This window comes from Sminthopsis crassicaudata, chromosome 1 (assembly GCF_048593235.1).
Source record: "Sminthopsis crassicaudata isolate SCR6 chromosome 1, ASM4859323v1, whole genome shotgun sequence".
NCBI classification, from domain to species: domain Eukaryota; kingdom Metazoa; phylum Chordata; class Mammalia; order Dasyuromorphia; family Dasyuridae; genus Sminthopsis; species Sminthopsis crassicaudata.
Genome location: NC_133617.1, coordinates 666,559,366 through 666,577,079, shown reverse-complemented (window position 1 = coordinate 666,577,079; position 17,714 = coordinate 666,559,366). Strand labels below are relative to the sequence as shown.

The 17,714-nt window shown below is 38.7% G+C and overlaps 1 protein-coding gene across 4 annotated transcripts in view; it reads right to left on the bottom strand.

The window, feature by feature from the left end:
• LOC141551467 (uncharacterized) overlaps positions 1–17,134 on the bottom strand; it is a 30,396-nt gene extending 13,262 nt beyond the window's left edge. For 2 of the 4 annotated variants that reach the window (XM_074283148.1, XM_074283149.1), the window contains exon 1: positions 8,919–9,314. In XM_074283148.1, coding sequence (XP_074139249.1) covers positions 8,919–9,314 — 396 coding nt within the window. Of the gene's footprint in view, positions 1–8,918; positions 9,315–16,858 lie in introns of those variants that run through there. The other 2 variants (XM_074283150.1, XM_074283151.1) reach the window with 2 other exon arrangements.
• Between the last annotated feature and the right edge of the window lie 580 nt (positions 17,135–17,714).

Genomic DNA, 17,714 nt, shown 5'->3' with positions numbered 1-17,714 from the left:
CTGATCTTACAATATTGCTGTTATTCTGTACACAATACATTTCACTTTGCATTATCAGCTCATCTAAGTATTTCCAGATTTTTCTGAGAGGATTCTGCAGTTGATGGGAGTCCCCTCAATTTCCAACTCTTTATCACCAAAAAAGAGCTGCTTTAAAATATTTTTGTATATACAGGTCCTTCTTCTAATTTTTTATCTCTTTTGTGAAACAGACTTAATCATAGTTTTGCTAGATCAAAAAATATGCATGGTTTTACAGCCCTTTGAATATAGTTTCAAATTACTCTACAAAATGGCTGAATCAGTTCCAAAAACAGTGTTTTAATGTTTCAATTTCCCTACATCTCTTTTCCCATTTGTCATTTTCCTTTTCTGACCTATTAGCTAATCTAATAGGTATGAGGTAGTACCTCAGAATTGTTTTAATTTGCATTTCTCCAATTAATAGTGAGTTAGAGCATTGTTTCATATGGCTAACATTAGTTTTGATTATTTCATCTGAAAACTTTATATCTTTCAATCACTTATCAATTGGGGAGTGACTCTTACTTTTATAAATTTGACTCAGTTCTTTATACATTTGAGAAATTTGTTTCAAAATTTTTTTCATAGTTAAAAACTGCTTAAATGTATTTCCCTCCATCCTACCCCTTTGCCCTATTTATTCTACTCTTTCTCCTTTTACCCTGTCCCTCCTCAAAAGTGTTTTGTTTCTAACTACTCCTTATCAATCTGCCCCTTCTTCTATTTACCATCCTGTGCCTTTCTCTTATTTCCTTTCCCTCCTACTTTCCTGTAAGGTATAGATTTCTATACCCAACTAAATGTGTATGCTATTGCTTCTCTGAGCCAATTTTGATGAGAGTTTAAGGTTCACTCACTCCCCCTCACCTCCCTCCTCTCTAAAGGCTTTTTCTTCCCTCTTTTATGTGAGATAATTGAATTCTGGTTTTTCAAAACATTTTCACCATGATTATCTCATTCAGCTCTCATCACAATTCTGTGAAGGGAAGTAGGGCATATGGAGAGATTCCAATTTTTGCTATGAGAATCAAATAATGTTCCTAAGTCCTAAGACTTCAAAGTGAAACCTGCCTTTATGGTAGGAGAAGAGGGGATCAAATTTTACTTCTATCACTGACTGGCCCAAGTGACCATGAGGAATACTGTGGATTTCTTCATCCACAAAATACAAGATGTCAACACTCATAAGCATCTGCTTAACAGGATCACCTTGAGGAAAGCCCTCTGTAATCATTAAAATGCACAAGAAGTGTGAGATTACTAAAGCACTATATAAGCATCCACTCTCCTCCCCACTCCTTAGCCCTGCAACCAGAGGGCAGCTGAGGAAGCCGAGTTCCCAGGGGATGACCTGACTTACTGAGAAACTGACAGGAGGAGCAATGTCAGATAAGAAGCCTCTAGATTCTCCAGGATCCTAGCCTGTGATTTTTTTCCCTCTGGGTCAAACATTTCCTTAGCACCTAGATGAGTAGATCTGACTGTGGCCTTTCTTCTCTGCTAGGCCCATAAACTAGACTTTTGGTGTCAGGCAACTATAATCTAATTTCAGCCCTACGTTGTAAGATAATTCAAAGCATATTGAAAAATTGGTTTTGTTCCTGCCTTATGCAAGAAACCACTCATCAACAATAATTTTTGCCTTGACTTGCCTTAATATAATAAGAACAATAATAAGAACAATAATGATAACAAACAATTATATAGCACAGGTTTGTAAAGCACTTTGTAATAAATATTATCTCATTTTGTCTTTGTAACAACCTTGTGAGATAGAGGCTATTATGAATCCATTTGAAGTAACTGTGACAGGCAGAAGGGAAGAGTCTAATTGGTTAGAGCCTGGGCTGGGATTTGAACTCAGATCTTCCTGACTCCAGATCCAGAGCTCTGCCCATTGTACCGCTCAACCATCCATAAAATGAATATTTATATCTCTTTGTCCATATGACCTCCAGCCATGATGACACCAAACCGTAACTAACTACCCTGAAGCCAGACAACAAACCAGCTCTGAATTGGTCAAACTTCAATACAGGTATGTATGTGTGTTTGTATATCTTATCTCTTCTCTATCACATACATACTGTGTGCTCAAATATAAATTATTCTCCATCTTAACATCTTCCTTCCCTGTTCTCTCCATCCATTTCCCCCTGGAATCTTGCTCCAATTACATTACTGTCTATGTTTGGTGCATAGAGCACCAGGCCTGGAGACAGAAACATTCGAGTTCAAATACTACTGCAGACACTGACTAGCTGGACAAGTCACTTTATCCTCTTTGCCTCAGTTTTCTCATATGTAAAGTGAGCTGAGAAAGAAAAGTATTAGTACCTCTCTGCCAAGAAAATCCCAAATGAGGTCATGAAGAATCAGAATGGCTGAACAATAACAACAAATATATTTTGGAAAACTTTTGCAAATAACAAATGAGGGAGACATTTCCATGGTTCTAAACTAAACTATTTGAACAGCTAAGCAAAATATATTTGTAAATGCAGGAAAGATTTTAAATTCTTGCAAGAATGAATATTTTTTAAAAAGTTTCATGTTTTAACAATTCTTTACATTGGAGAGTTAAGAATATATTACATATTGGTTTTCTAGAATGGGAAAAAAATCTTGAGGGAGGAGTAAGAAAATCTGGTTTTCAACAAGAATGTGGCCCAGGGGCATTGGTGTTTAGTGTTAGGAAGACCGGCTTTCACATTTTCACTCAGACATCCACTTAATCTCTTTGAATCTCCGTCTCTTGGTCAGCAAAATAGAGGTGATTCCTTAGTAACTAACTTCACAGAATGACTCAACACAAATCTAAGAACTGGAAGCAGCCCAGCAGTAATCGATTTCAACACATCCATGAAAGAAACCCCAACAAGAACAAAGCCAATAAGTGGTCATCCAGTGTCAGCTTCTATCCCACTTTTGATCCCTTAATCGTTAAGAGACTATTTCTCACCATTAACTCTATAGTGCCTCTTTGCAACTGTCCCTGGTTGCTAGGGACTAGGCAGGGGCTCTGGGGCTAGACAGAACAAGTCTGATGCCTTTTCTACCACATCTCTTCAAATGCCTGAAGATGGCTATAGTGCCCCAAGATACCAGATCTGGAGATGGAAAAGACACTATATAATGACAATAAGAACAGCTGAAGTTTGTATAAAGCTTACTACATGCCTGATAACTGTTCTAAGTACACTTTACAATTATAATTTCATTTGATCCTCACAATAACCCTGTAAAGTATGTGCTACAATTATCTCCATTTTACAGATGAGGCAAACTGAGGCAAAGTGACTTGCCCAGGATCATATGGCTAGTAAATTTGTGAGGTCACATTTAAACTTAGGTCTTCTCACTCCAGGATGGAGCTCCATCCACCAATCTATCTGGTTACTCCAAATTTTCCAGATAAGGATACTAAAACTGAAATGTTAAGTGACTTACTTATGGTCACACAGATAATATCAGAGGTAAGATTTGAAACCAGGTCCTCCTGACTCTAAGTCCAACATGCTGTGTAATCTTGAGCCTTCTAAACTTCCTCAGACTAATCATCTTCATCACCTCCAAATGATTCTCCTAGGATATGGACCAATTTTGTCTTCTTTAAGTAGGCCCTCCCTACTTGTTCTAGACCTAAAATCATATTATAAAGCAATGGTCATCAAAACCATTTGGTACTGGCTGACAAATAGAGTAGTCAATCAGTGGAATAGGTTAGGTTCATAAGACACATTAGCCAATGACTATAGTAATCTAGTGTTTGATAAGCCCAAAGACTCCAACTTCTGGGATAAGAATTCACTATTTGACAAAAGTTGCTGGGAAAATTGGAAATTAGTATGGCAGAAACTAGCCATTGACCCACACCTAACACCCTATGCCAAGATAAGGTTAAAATGGGTTCATGATTTAGACCAGCGGTCCTCAAACTTTTTAAATAGGGGGCCAGCTCACTATCCCTCAGACTGTTGGAGGACTGGACTATAGTAAAAAAAAAACTCTCACTCTAAGTCTCCACCCCTCAGCCCATTTGCCATAACCCAGTGAGCTGTATAAACATCCTTAGCGGGCGGCCATAGTTTGAGAACCCCTGATTTAGACATAAAGAGTGATATTATAAGCAAATTAGAAGAACAAAAGATAGTCTACTTTTGAGAACTGTGGAGAAAGAAGGAGAAAGAAGGCCAAAAAAGAACTGGAGTACATTATAGAATGCAAAATGGATACTTTTGATTATATTAAATTAAACAGGATTTGTATAAACAAAACTAATGCAGACAAGGTTAGAATGGAAGCAATAAACTGGGTTTTGATAAAGGCCTCATTTCTAAAATATATAAAGAACTGATTCAAATTCATAAGAATTCAAGCCATTTTCCAATTGATAAATGGTCAAAGAATATAAACAGACAATTTTTGAAGAAATTTAAATCATTTCTAGTCATGAAAAGTTGTTCTAAATCACTAATGATCAAAAGAATGCAAATTAAGACAACTCTGAGGTACCACTACACATATCTACACTACTACATTCTCTCAGAGGATGTGGAAAAACAAGGACACTAATGCATTACTGGTGGAGTTGTGAATTGATTCAACCATTCTGGAGAACAATCTAGAACTATGCTCACAGAGCTATCAAATTGTGTATATCTTTTTATCCAGCAGTGTCTCTACTGGACTTGTATCCCAAAGAGATCATAAAGGAGAGAAAGGGTCCCACCTGTGCAAAAAATGTTTGTGGCAGCCCTTTTTGTAGTGGCAAGAAACTGGAAACTGAGTGAATGCCCATCAATTGGTGTGACCACGTTAGCACCCTGGATACTTTAGAATCAGCTGGAGTCAGGATAAGCAAAAATCCTTGGTCTTTATTCTTGGTCTTTAGCGGTAGAAGTGAAGGAAATGGATAAGCAGGATCTCCATCACCTCACCTCTTCTCCTACCCAGAAGTGACCCTGGCTAGTCTTACTCCACTCCCTAGTCCCTCCTACAATTCTCTGAATACACCAAACAACTCCGCCAGCACAGGATAATGGGAAGGGTATTAACTCAAGAGTTTCAGCCCCTTTACAAGTTGGAGAATGGCTGAATAAATTGTGGTATATGAACATTATGGAATATTATTGTTCTGTAAGAAACGACCAGCAGGATGATTTCAGAGAGGCCTGGAGAGACTTACACAAACTGATGCTAAAAATAAGTAGAATCAGGAGAACACTGCACACAACAGCATTATTATATGATGATCAATTCTGATAGACATGGCTTTTTTTCAACAATGAGGTGATTCCAGGCAGCTAGGTGGTGCAGTGGAGAGAGTACTAGTCCTGAAGTCAGGAGGACCTGAGTTCAAATATGACCTCAGATACTTCACACTTCCTAGTTGTATGACCCTGGGCAAGTCACTTAATCCCAATTGCCTCAGGGGAAAAAAATTAGGTGATTCAGGCCAGTTCCAATAGACTAGAGAGAGTCAGATGCACCCAGAGAGAAGACTATGGGGACTGAGTGTGGATGAAAGCATAGTATTCTCACTCTTTTTGCTGTTGCTTGCATTTTATTTTCTTTCTCATATTTTTCCTTTTTGATCTTTTTTTTATGCAGCATGATAAATGTGGAAATATGCATAGAAGAATTGCACATATTTAACATATATTGGATTACTTGCCATCTAGGGAAGGAGGATGGAGGGAGGGAAAAAATTTGGAACACAAAGTTTTGCGAAGAAGTGAGTGTTGAAAATTATCTATGCATGTGTTTTGAAAATACAAAACTTTAATAATAAAAAAGAGACAGAGACAGACAGACAAGAGAAACAGAGAGAGACAGACAGAGAGATAGTGTGTGCCCTTGTAGTGGCCTCTACTCCCCTGGGCTCACTAGGAAGGCCCTTGAGGCCCTTCACCATTATGCCTGCCCTTCTCTGATAATTGCCTTCTTAAACTATGTCACCTAAACCCGAGCTGAAAATGGAGATAAAGTCTGAGGGAGTCCAGAATCCATCCCTCTGTTCCTGGAGGTTAGACCTCTCTTAAACAAGCCCAAAATACTGGCTGCTACATCACACCACTGACTCCTATTGAATATCAAGTCTACTCAAATCCATAGATCTTTTTCAGAATAACTTCTAATTAATATTATTTTTTTCTATGACATATAAAGTTAGTTTTAACATTCACTTTCAAAATATTTTTGAGTTTTGTTGTTTTCTCTTTCCCTCTCTTCCCCAAGACAGCAATCTGATATAGATTATACATGTACAATCATAATACTCACATTTCCACGACAGTCATTTTGTGAAATGATCAGAACAAAAAGGAAAAAATCATGAGAAAGAAGTGAAAAAGAAGAAAAAATGTGAAAATGGTATGCTTTGATTTGCATTTAAACTTCACAATTCTTTCAGAACTTCTAATTATATCTCCCCCACCTTGTAAGACTTCACAATATCCCTAATGAATTACTGTTAGATTCAGCCCAATATTCTGGCCTGTCAGGATCTTTCAGGATTCCAACTCTGCCATTCAGTGTGAGCTAGCTTTCTTGGCTATGTATATATAATTTTTTATCAGCAGCAAACTTAATAAGCCTCCTAAGGTTGTATCCAAGTCATTCATTTAAAAAGAGCACAGGGTTATTCACTGGGTATTTCTCTGAAGACCCCCTGCCATGATGACAATTAACCATAACCAACTAGTCTGAGGCCAGCTATTCAACCAATTCCGAAATTATCAAATTGCATTATTATCTACTACTGTGAGGCTCTGTACTTAGCAGGAATAATAAAGCCCTTGAAATGGTGGCATTATTCAAATTCAGACTGTATATTTCCATTGGGCAGCACCAATTACCATACTTTACATAATCATAACATCAAATAGTGCAAATTAGAATACATGCAAACACTTCAGGGGATTCATTACTCATACTAACCTGAGCCTAGCTATACACATCTGTTCTCTCCATAAGAATACAATGAGATAGTTATCAAAAGCTTTAATAAAATTGAGCTCAGATATGCACAGCATATCCTTATCTACTAGTTTGTAATCTGGTCAAAAAAGGAAATGAGATTAGGCTGGCATGAGCTGTTCTGGATAAAACCATGCTAGCCAGTTCTCTAAAGAGACTGTTTTTCTTTACAGATGTCTGCCAATGATCAGAATTTAATTATTCATTCTAGAATATTCTCAGGAATCAAAATCAAGCTCACTGATTTATAGCCTGCCCTATTATCTTCCCTTTTTGAGAATGCGGACATTTGCCCCTCTCCCACCCTGTGGTCCGTCTCCAATTATCCACCATCTTTCCAATATTACTGACAGTGGTTCAGCAAACATAGCTGCCAGTTCTTCCTGAATCCAAGGACGCAGTTCATCTTGATGTCAGTGAGGTTAAAATTCACCAAGGGCAACTAGGTGATTTCTTACTATTTCCTTAGTTATTTGGGGCATTAATTCTTTGTTAGCCACTTTTGTTTAGTCATTTTTTAGGGCAAAGGTCATTCTTCTTGACAGAGAAAACAAGTCAAATAAGAATGAAGCAGCCATGTGTCTCCCTGTTGTCATCCCACCATAAAAAATGTCCTGTCCTTTTTCTGACCCTTTTCCCCCCACATAAACTGAGATTCAAATGAACTCATGCTTATAAATCACTTTCTAAATCTTAAAGTATTACATAAAGGTCAGTTGTTATTACAATTTCAGTTTAGACACTAATGAGTCCACTGACTTTGAAAACCCAACTCCTAGTTTCTTCTACAAAATGGAGATTATATACTACTCCTGTCCAACTCACAGTATTTTGATCAGAACAAAATAAGACTGTATATACATAACATTTTTATAGTACTTTAAGCTTTACCAATCACTATCTTCACAAGTCTTAATCTTTCTGAGCCTTGGTTTCATCATCTATTCCATATCGGGCTTGAAAGAGATAATTCTTCAAATCACTCCTAGGTATAAGTTCTAAAAGGTGGCTACAAGATTATTGCTATTTTATAAATCAAAAAGTGGAAGCTCAGAAAAATAAAACAACTTGTTAAAAAATACACAGCTAAAGATTGTTAATAGCACAGACACAAACCTAAATATTTTTAATTAATATCACAATTTTTTTCAAACACCACAGTGTCTGCAGTAAAAATAGAATCCTATGTAAATGTAAGTTGGTAATACTATTTATTGTCATCAAGAGCTATGTTTGACAGAGGCAAAGCTATCTCTTTCCAAATTGACTGTGAAATCTCCTACTTTGGAAAGTACTATATATCTAAGCTAAACTATATGATGCTTCTGTAGCTATGAGTCTAGAAATGTCAGCTACAAAAACCAATTATTATGCATAATAACTATTGCTTATATTATGAACTTTTAGACAGTTACCACTTTGATCCTTATGTCAATAATACAAAGTAGGTAACAAAAGTATGACTCTCCTCATTTTAAAAATGAGAGGAAATGGCTAATGTGGGAATGTTTTGCATTTCTTCATTTGTATAATAAGTATTGTATTTTTTGCCTTCTTAGTGGGAGAGGGGATTGAAGGAGAAAATTTGAAACTGAAAATACACTTTTTAAAAATTAACAATTATTAAATGTTTATAAATGTAATTATTAAATGTTTAACAAAATAAAAATACAATATAATACAAATAGATAAACGAGAGGAAAATGAGCTATAGTTTCCTCAGGCATACACAACTAAATGACAGAGCTAGGACTCAAATATAGGTTTTATGACTAAGGCATGCAGCTGGTCCAGAAAACCTGAAGGCAAAATGTCTTTCAGCTGTGTTTACAAAGGGCCCCTGTAAGTCTATCTGTTAAGAAAGCAGGTCTGGACTACACTCTAATACTGCCATGAATGGTTCTACTTCTTACTTTCTGTCCTGGTCCATCAAGGTGTCTCTGGAAGTCCTCCACCATGGCCACTGCCTCCTCTCCACTTTCTGGATGATGCAGCTGCACCCACATACGGATCTCCCCGGGCAGGATGGTGATGAACTGCTCCAGGACCAGCAGCTCCAGAATCTGCATCTTTGTGTTCATGTCTGGCCTCAACCACTGTCCACAAAGGTCCCGCAGTTGGCTTAGGGCCTCCTGTGGCCCAGAGGTCTCATGGTAACACAGCTGCCGAAAGCGCTGCCGAAAGACTTCATAGCTGGTCTGGCTGTCCTGATGCAGGCTTGATCCCGGTCCCCAGGGATCGTCCCTCTTCTCCTGGACACCCAAGAGCTGAGGGGCCAGACACATGGCTTTCCTGACCTCTGCAGTCATCACAGTCTCTCACCAGAACCTGGATACGCTGAAGCTCAAGCAGCCAAAGGCCCTGATTATACGTCTAATCTCAGAACTTTGTCTTGAATATCTCAAGTCTGAGTTGATGTCACCTACAGAGACATCAGAAATCACTATTAACACTGAAAAATAATCAACAGAGAGTTTAAATCCAGACAAACAAAGTCATCTTCATTGGAAGGAAAATAATATTTTCCAAAAGATCATGGATTTAGAACTGGAAGAGACCTGACAAGACTATTTAATCTAACTCCCTCATTTGACAGAAGAGAAAACTGAGGTGGAGTCTATTACCACCAGCCTTATAAAGGCAGGAATGGCCTGAGGACAGGCCCCCAGGCCTCTTGGCCAAGACCAGAAAGTTCTCTGGTCACTGAGCCCAGCTGGCTCTCACTCTGTTCATTCCTTGCAGAAGGGCAGGCATGTTACCTAGCCTTTGCCAATGCCTGGCAAAAGCCAGTCTTTCAACATTATTCACAATGTCTCAACTGTGTTCTCCTAATTCTGACAGAACCATTGAACAGATGTTTACACCATATACTATGAATAGGATGTGGGAATTAATCAAGGGAGTTCAATGTGATAACTCTCCCTCTTCCTTCCCCTAAGAGAACCTCTTGTTCCTAAGAGAACAAAGAACTGAGTCTGACTCCCTCATTGTTTGTGTTAGACCAAAGAAAAGACAGAGCATGGGATGAAAGTACCTACACCTGGAGAAAGGAGATTTCAAAAGGTTTGGAATGAACTTAGAAAAACCTCAAGAGAGTTACATGAACTGACGCTGAGTGAATTGAACAGAACCAGGAGAGCATTATACACATCAACAGCAACATTGTAATCAACTATGATAGACTTAGCTTATCTCAGCAATTGAGTGATCCAAAACAATTCCTATGGACTTGGGTTTTATTTTTTTCCCAATAGTATTTTATTTTTCCAAATCCATGTAAATTAGGTTTTTTTTAATTAAAGCTTTTTATTTTCAAAACATGTACAGTGATCATTTTTCAGCATTGACCCTTGCAAAACTTTGTGTTCCAATTTTCCCCCTTTTCCCCCATACTCTCCCCTATATGGGAAGTAATCCAATATATGTTAAACATGTTAAAAAATGTTAAATCCAATAAAGATAGTTTTCAACATTCATTTTTGTAAGATTTTGTGTTTCAAATTTTTTCTCTCTCCCTCCTTTCTCTCCCCCAATATCACAAGCAATCTGATATAGGTTTTACAAGTTCAATTCTTTTAAACATATTTCCATATTTGTCATGTTGTAAAAGGAAAACCAGACCAAAAGGAAAAAGAAAAACCACAAGAAACAAACAAAAAGGTGAAAATATTATGCTTCAATCCACATTCAGTCTCCTCTCCACGGTGCTCTCTTGCACATTTTTCAACCCAAGGAATCAATTTAAATCAGATGGAGCTGAATGGTGGATGACTCTCCAATGTCAACTTAGTAGGTCTGCAGAGAATTGCTGCAGGGACTTAAGCTTAGTTCTTCTTAGTATTACATTTTAAGCCAATAAGTTGGATAAAGACATGGATGGCAAGTTCATCTGATTTGCAAATTAGCTATCTCAACACAGGGAGGAGGGATCCCTAACATTCTGAGTGACTGCACATAGTACCATGACTTGGGAAGTCTGGAGGTGGAGACTTATATCTACTTTCCTTCTCTCCTTTCACTTGGGGCAGAAGTACAAAGACAATACAAGTGCTTCCCTCACTATTTACTTGCCTGAACAGGAGAATTTTTGAATGTGGACTTTAACTATGTAACTATGTATGTGTATATATGTATACGTATATGTAACTATGTATAATGTGATATACAAATATGTAAAATATAGAACAGCATATATAGATATATATCTATATAAATATAGAACAGAAAGTAATGAGATTTCTCATAGAAATGCATATGCTTGCCACTCTGTACAAGAAATCTCTTGTACAATATTTTCTGACCCCACATTTTTGTGTAGGGGAGAAAGTTTCCTAACAGCATTATTGTAGAATCTGGCCTTTAAGACAGAGAAGAGAGATTTTTGGGGCAATAGCAGTATTAGAGGTTGCCAAATTCAAAAGGCTTCTAGAGAAGGGCAGGAAGCTCCTAAGCAATATCTCCCTTGGAAAAATGAAAAAATTGTTCATGTGGTTCCTTAAAGTCAGAGGTACAAAAAAAGAATAAAGTCCAGTTTTACTAATACAATGAGCTAACAATACCAAGGACTGATAGCCCCTAGTGTTTCCCTTCTCTAAAAGTCCAAGACCCCAGAATAGTACCAGAAAATTGAGTGGATAAATTCCTGAGAAGTTAAAAGAGAAAATTCACTAAAATGTTTGTTTAACAGGCTCAACTATTTGCTTTTGGAGGGAAATATAAAACTAGTAGTGTCAAACTCAAATAGAAGTGCATCTCTGCAGTTATGCAATGATTTAGAAAATGATAAACTAGTATGATCTATATTGATACCACTGGTTAAATCATAGATTTGCACTACAAATCTGGGAGCACCTTGGTAGATCTCCAGAGGAGAAAGGGATTTCAGTATAATGTCAAAACGACCTGATAACAATCTTCAGTTCACATCCTTTGAGAGGGGAGCTTCTATGAAGGCCTTATGGTTTTCTGTCTCTGTTTATGGCCTCCTCTGAGTTTTTTTACAGCTTTTGTATTTCCAGTAGGACATGAACTTATACCTTTGAGTGCTTATCCAGGAAATGGCAATAACTCTAGACTTCTATTACTGCCTCTAAACCTAGAACAAGAATTTTCCCATCTTTTATTTTATTACTCCTTATATTTTGAAATCAAATAGTAAAAAGTAAAAATAATACATTATTTCTAATAAGTATCCCAAACTTTATGAGAATGATTTTTCCCCCCTGGACTATCCTGTTCAGTAAAATTATCTGATACCCCTTTTATAGAATACTTTTAAGAGGCCAGTTTTAAAGAGAGATGGGTTATTGGGAAGAGATGGTGTGATGAGAACCCTGGCCTAAAATTCAGAAGACCTAGGGTCTAGTCCCAGTTTCCTTGATCTAATTTTGAATAAATTACTTGACTTTTCTGAATCTGATTTTCCATTTGTAAAATGGAGTAATTCCTAGAAGTTCTTTCTCTTCCTGGGATTTCGTGAAGCTAAAATGAAACAAATGCATGTGAAAAGATAAAGTACTATATAAATACAAGATATCTGTTCTAATACCAGAAATCATAGTCCACATTTACATGGTGCTTAACATCTCATAAAATGCCTTCTTCATGGCTCTGTGAAGTAGAGCCCCACTTTAAAAATGAGGAAATGGACTCAGAGAGGTTAAGCAGTTGGTCCATGAGCACACAGCCAAGAATTATACTAGGACTCAAAGCCAATTGTTCTGCCTCTAAGTCTTGGGCTCTTTCTATGATAAGATGCTGCTGCTGATCTTCTAAAAATATGGGTAGGAGAGATTTACCAATGTAATTATACACAAAGGGTCTAGTAGAGGCAGTTTCTCACATCCTACAGTCACCTGCTTCCTTGGCCTGGGAAATTCTCTGCCTAATACATACAAAATAAAGATCTTTGGTTAAAGGATATGAACAATTTTCAAATGAAGAAATTAAAACCATTTCTAGTCATACTAAAAAATGCTCTAAATCTTTATTGACCAGAGAAATTCAAATTAAGACAACTCTCAGATACTACTACATACCTCTCAGATTGGCTAAGATGACAGGAAAAGATAATGGCAAATGTTGGAGGGGATGTGGGAAAACTGGGACACTGATGCATTGTTGGTGGAACTGTGAATGATCCTACCATTCTGGAGAATAATTTGGAATTATGCCCAAAGGGCTATCAAACTGGGCATACCCCTTTGATCTAGCAGTGTCTCTACTGGACTTGTATCCCAAAAAGATCATAAAAAAGGACCCACATGTGCAAAAATCTTTGTAACAGCCCATTTTGTAGTGGCAAGGAACTAAAAACTGAGTAGATGCCCATCAACTGAGGAATGGCTGAATAAGTTATAGTATATGAATGCTATGGAATATTATTGTTCTATAAGAAATGATCAGCAGGATAATTTCAAAAAGGTCTAGATAGGTTTACATGAACTGATGCTAAATGAAGTGAGAAGAATCAGGAGATCATTATACATGGCAACAACAAGATTATATGATGATCATTTCTGATTGACCTGGCTCTTTTTAACAATAGACCATGGGGACTGAATGTGGAACACAAAGAACATTTTTACTCTTTCTGTTTGTTTGCTTTTTGTTTTCCTTCTCATTTTTTTTCTTTTTTGATCTGATTTTTCTGGTGCGTCACTATAAATGTGGAAATATGTGTAGAAGAACCGTACATTTTTAGCATATATTGGATTACTTGCTGTCTAGGGAAGGAATAAGGGAGGGAGAAAAATTTGGAACACAAGATTTTTCAGGGTGAATTTTGAAAACTATCTTTGCATATATTTTTAAAATTAAAAAGTTATTTAAAAAATAAAGATCCTGATCATCCTTTAAAAATCAGCTCCTCCTGCATTTGACTTCTGTTTCAGTCACCCATATCTCTACCCTCCCAATCAGTATAAACTCCAGACATCTTCAATTAATCTCTCTCATCTTCCACATCCAGTTACCAATTTTTTTTAATTTGCCTGAATTCTCCCAAAAAGTCTAATATGACAATTAATTTGATTCCCCTGCTCAAAAAACTTTCTTATTTCCTTATTCCTGCAATACCAAAATCCAAATTCCTTATCTAACAGCCAAAGCCTTTCACAATATGACATTAACCTGAGTACACTATGTGCATTCTCACTGCTCTGTATTTGCTCAACAATCTATCTTCTTGAAATGTCCTTTACCACCCATTCATAATCTTTTTCCCAGTTACTGCTCTGATCATTTATCTGAGAACCCAAGAACTATCTGGTTAATCCATCATGAACACCTTTAGGAGCTGTCCCCTCAAATTAGAATGTGAGCTCCTTGAGAGTAAGGGCTGACTCACTTTTCTATAAGTAATCCTTGCACTTAGTACATTATAAGAGTTAACTAAATGCTTTTCTATTCCTAGGCCACTACAACCCAAATATTCTTGAACTTCTTCCCTGAATGTTTCCCAGTTCATTCTAGTGTAAATTATCTCTATCACTTCTAGATTCTTATCATACCTTTCAGTATCCTATAGTTATTACATTCTGCCCTTTTACATTTGTTTCTATATAAAATTTAAGTCCCCCAGAAAATTTGAGTCTGAAAAAAAAACAAAAACTATTATTTCCTTTTCCTCTTCATCACAATCTACCAGTTATTTGTGTATACCAGTAGCTATTCAACAAATACCTTCTGAACTGAGTTCCCTTAAATGGTTTGAGATATCTGGGGATCCAGGTTCAAGGAACCCAAGAATACCCAGTATTAATTGAAAAAATTAATTGAAAATTAATTGACTTACTCTCTCAATTTATCTTCCTTGTCAGTTCTATGAGAGAAATAATTCATTTTGGACCCCTACTCTATTGTAATTAGTATTAATCAATTTACAGCTGTGAGCTGCAGATTCTAACTTCACTTGCTTAACTATAGAAAGTTAACTAAAAGTCCTCTACCCTTGTTTTCCCTCGTGAAGATGACCTCGACCAGTTTGGCAGAGGTACAACTTCTTGGAAAGTTCCTCCAAATATTTTTGTATCTCCTGATCAATCATTTGTCCAGTAAGAGCAGATATCTATCTTACAACCACTTAGGTCACTGACAGCTTGCAACATTTCCTCCTGCCCAAATTAAGAAGTCTGGCATCTTATGGAGATATTCCTTGCTTCACCCAATTTGTGACCCTGTTGACACATTGTTTTGCTTATTCAGTGGGATTATTCTGTATTTGGTATAGCTCTTCCAGAATGACCGGACATCTAGCTTTATAAAAAACAGGGCCCTGGAAGGAAGAGGCATCTTAGATTATGAAGAAAATCTGATGTCCACTTCATTAGACTCATCATGGACTCTTTAATAAAATGCCATTGGCTCGGATCTAGAAGGCCTCAGTTTCTCTTTTTGTAGGGTGGGATAATTTTAATCTTCACATCTATCTTACTAGAAAACGTCATTTAAGTGCTGCATTTACTTAAGTCTTTTGTTTCTTGTTTTTAAGTATTTTTTTTCTAGCTGGCACAATGCCACTCCTGTTTCTAGCTCTACAGCCCAAAAAACCTATTAAAGGATCCCTTCTTGTAAACACTTTACAAAATGCTTCACTCCACTCCATCCTCCCCAAAGTGCAGGGAGGCTGAGACAGTAACTGGAACAGAGCAGTCAAGAAGAGGAGGGCCTGATTGTAAAAGGATGGTGACCTAAGTCACCCCACTACTCAATTAACTCCAGCGGCTTTCCATCAACTGCAGAAACCAGGGAAAATTCTCCACCTGGTCCCTTCCCTCCTTTCCAGTCTTCTGGGAACCCTACTTCCTCGGCCAGGTGCTCCGCCTGTAGGAACACGGTCTCTTTTGTAGTCCCGTTCCTTAAACAAGGCATTTTCTTCCAAAATACAGTATTTATTTATCCTAACTTTTCATTTCTGGGGAAAATTTTGAGTTCGGAATTCTCTGCCCAATTTACTTTCACTACTGATCAACTTCAGGCATTTTCAATGCCTGTTCCGTCAATCTTAGACTATTCTCCCTCCTTTTTCCATCTCACTTTTCTTAAAGTCCCAGCTAAAATCCCATTTCTTGGAGAAGCCTTTTCTAATCTTCCTTTAATGGAGGGGCCTCCCCCCGTTGATTGTCTCCATTTGGCCCGTACATAATGCTTATTTGCACTATAGTTGTTTGCATTTTGTCTCCATTAGACTGAGAGCGCCGAGAGTGCAGTTTTCCCCACTTAATAGCGTTTTATTTTTTCCAATTACATGTAAATAGAGTTTTCAACATTTCCTTTTATAAGATTTTGATTCCCATTTTTCTCTCTTTCTCCCTCCCCTCTCCCAAATTCAACGAGCGTCTGAAGTGAGTTATTCCTGTATAAACGTATCCAACGCCGTCTTTTGGCTTTCTTGGAATGCCCCAGTGCGAGGCACACAGTTAGTGCTTAATAGATGCTTACTTTAGTTTAGACTGACTGCCAAATGACTGCTTTGGCAAAGATCAGGAGAGCTGACGTCCAGGTCTCCTCCGAATCGCACAAAGGACCGGGGGCAGCGTGAAGAAGGACAATGTCGGTTTCTAGGGTGGGGGTGGGGAGGCACAAGCGAGAACAGGGTAAAAGGAAAAGCGGATCTCTCCACCCCGCCGAGGAAGGTGATGGGGTGGGGGTGGGGATGAGCGGAGGCTAAAGCGAGAGAGCGGCTCCTCCCAGCAGCCCCTGCGGTGCCTCCTCCGCCGTCCTCCTTCAATTCCTCCCCACCCCCGCTCCAGACGGGGGAGGAGGGAGCGCTTGGGCCCGCCCCCTAAAAGACCAGGATGGAAGCCGCCTAGGCGGCGGACGCGCCCTTCCCTGGGACCCGGACCCCACTTACAAAGAACAGCGATTGAACGACCTCCTAGGTCCCGACGGGGAGGGAGAGGGAAGGGCAGGGTACAGGACCGAAGACCTCCGCCATTCACGGGAGGATAAAAAGAACAATGGCTGACCGGAAGTGGGTGCCGGTCATCGCCTGGCTCCGCGGTGGCTTCCGGCTGCGCTCTAGGAGCCCGGGAGGTGCTGGCATCTCGTTTGCTTTTTTGGATGGGAAAGGGGAGAGAAAGAAGGGTCTGTCGTAGGGGAAAGGCCTTGTAAGGGTCCCAACAAACACTCTGCCCCATATGAAGCCTCAGTTTCCCTGGCCTGGACCAGATGTTAAACCTTTAGCATCCTGCTTGGAAACAAACACGCTGCGCCCGGAGGTGGGGGATGGGTGGCCACGCTTCGTGGCTTTGCAGGGACAGATTTTTGCATAGAAGTTATGTTAAGCGGGCTTGGTCTCAGAGTCCCTGAAACAGGCTGTTTCACTCGGAGCTCCTCAGGCCCCACACCTGCCCCTTCCTTTTGCAGGTCTCCCAAAAGCTTGTCTTGGACCCCTTTGGCAACCTATAGTACCGAGGGACCCTTTCCCAGAGTCACGTTTTAAATAAAATGTGTAAAATAAAGTACGTGGAGTTACAAAAGAAGGCAGTTAAACTGAAAAGTAGCTGTCCAAATGCTTAAAAACAAAACAAAACAAGTTTACTACAAGATTTAAGAGCCTTTGCAGCGGTCCTCAGACTTTTTAAACAGGGGCCAGTTCCCTGTCCCTCAGACTGTGGGAGGGCGAGACTCTACTAGAAACAAAAGCTCACACTGTCTCCCCCCTCAGCCCATGGTCCAAACCCCGAGGGCCGCAGTTTGAGAACCCC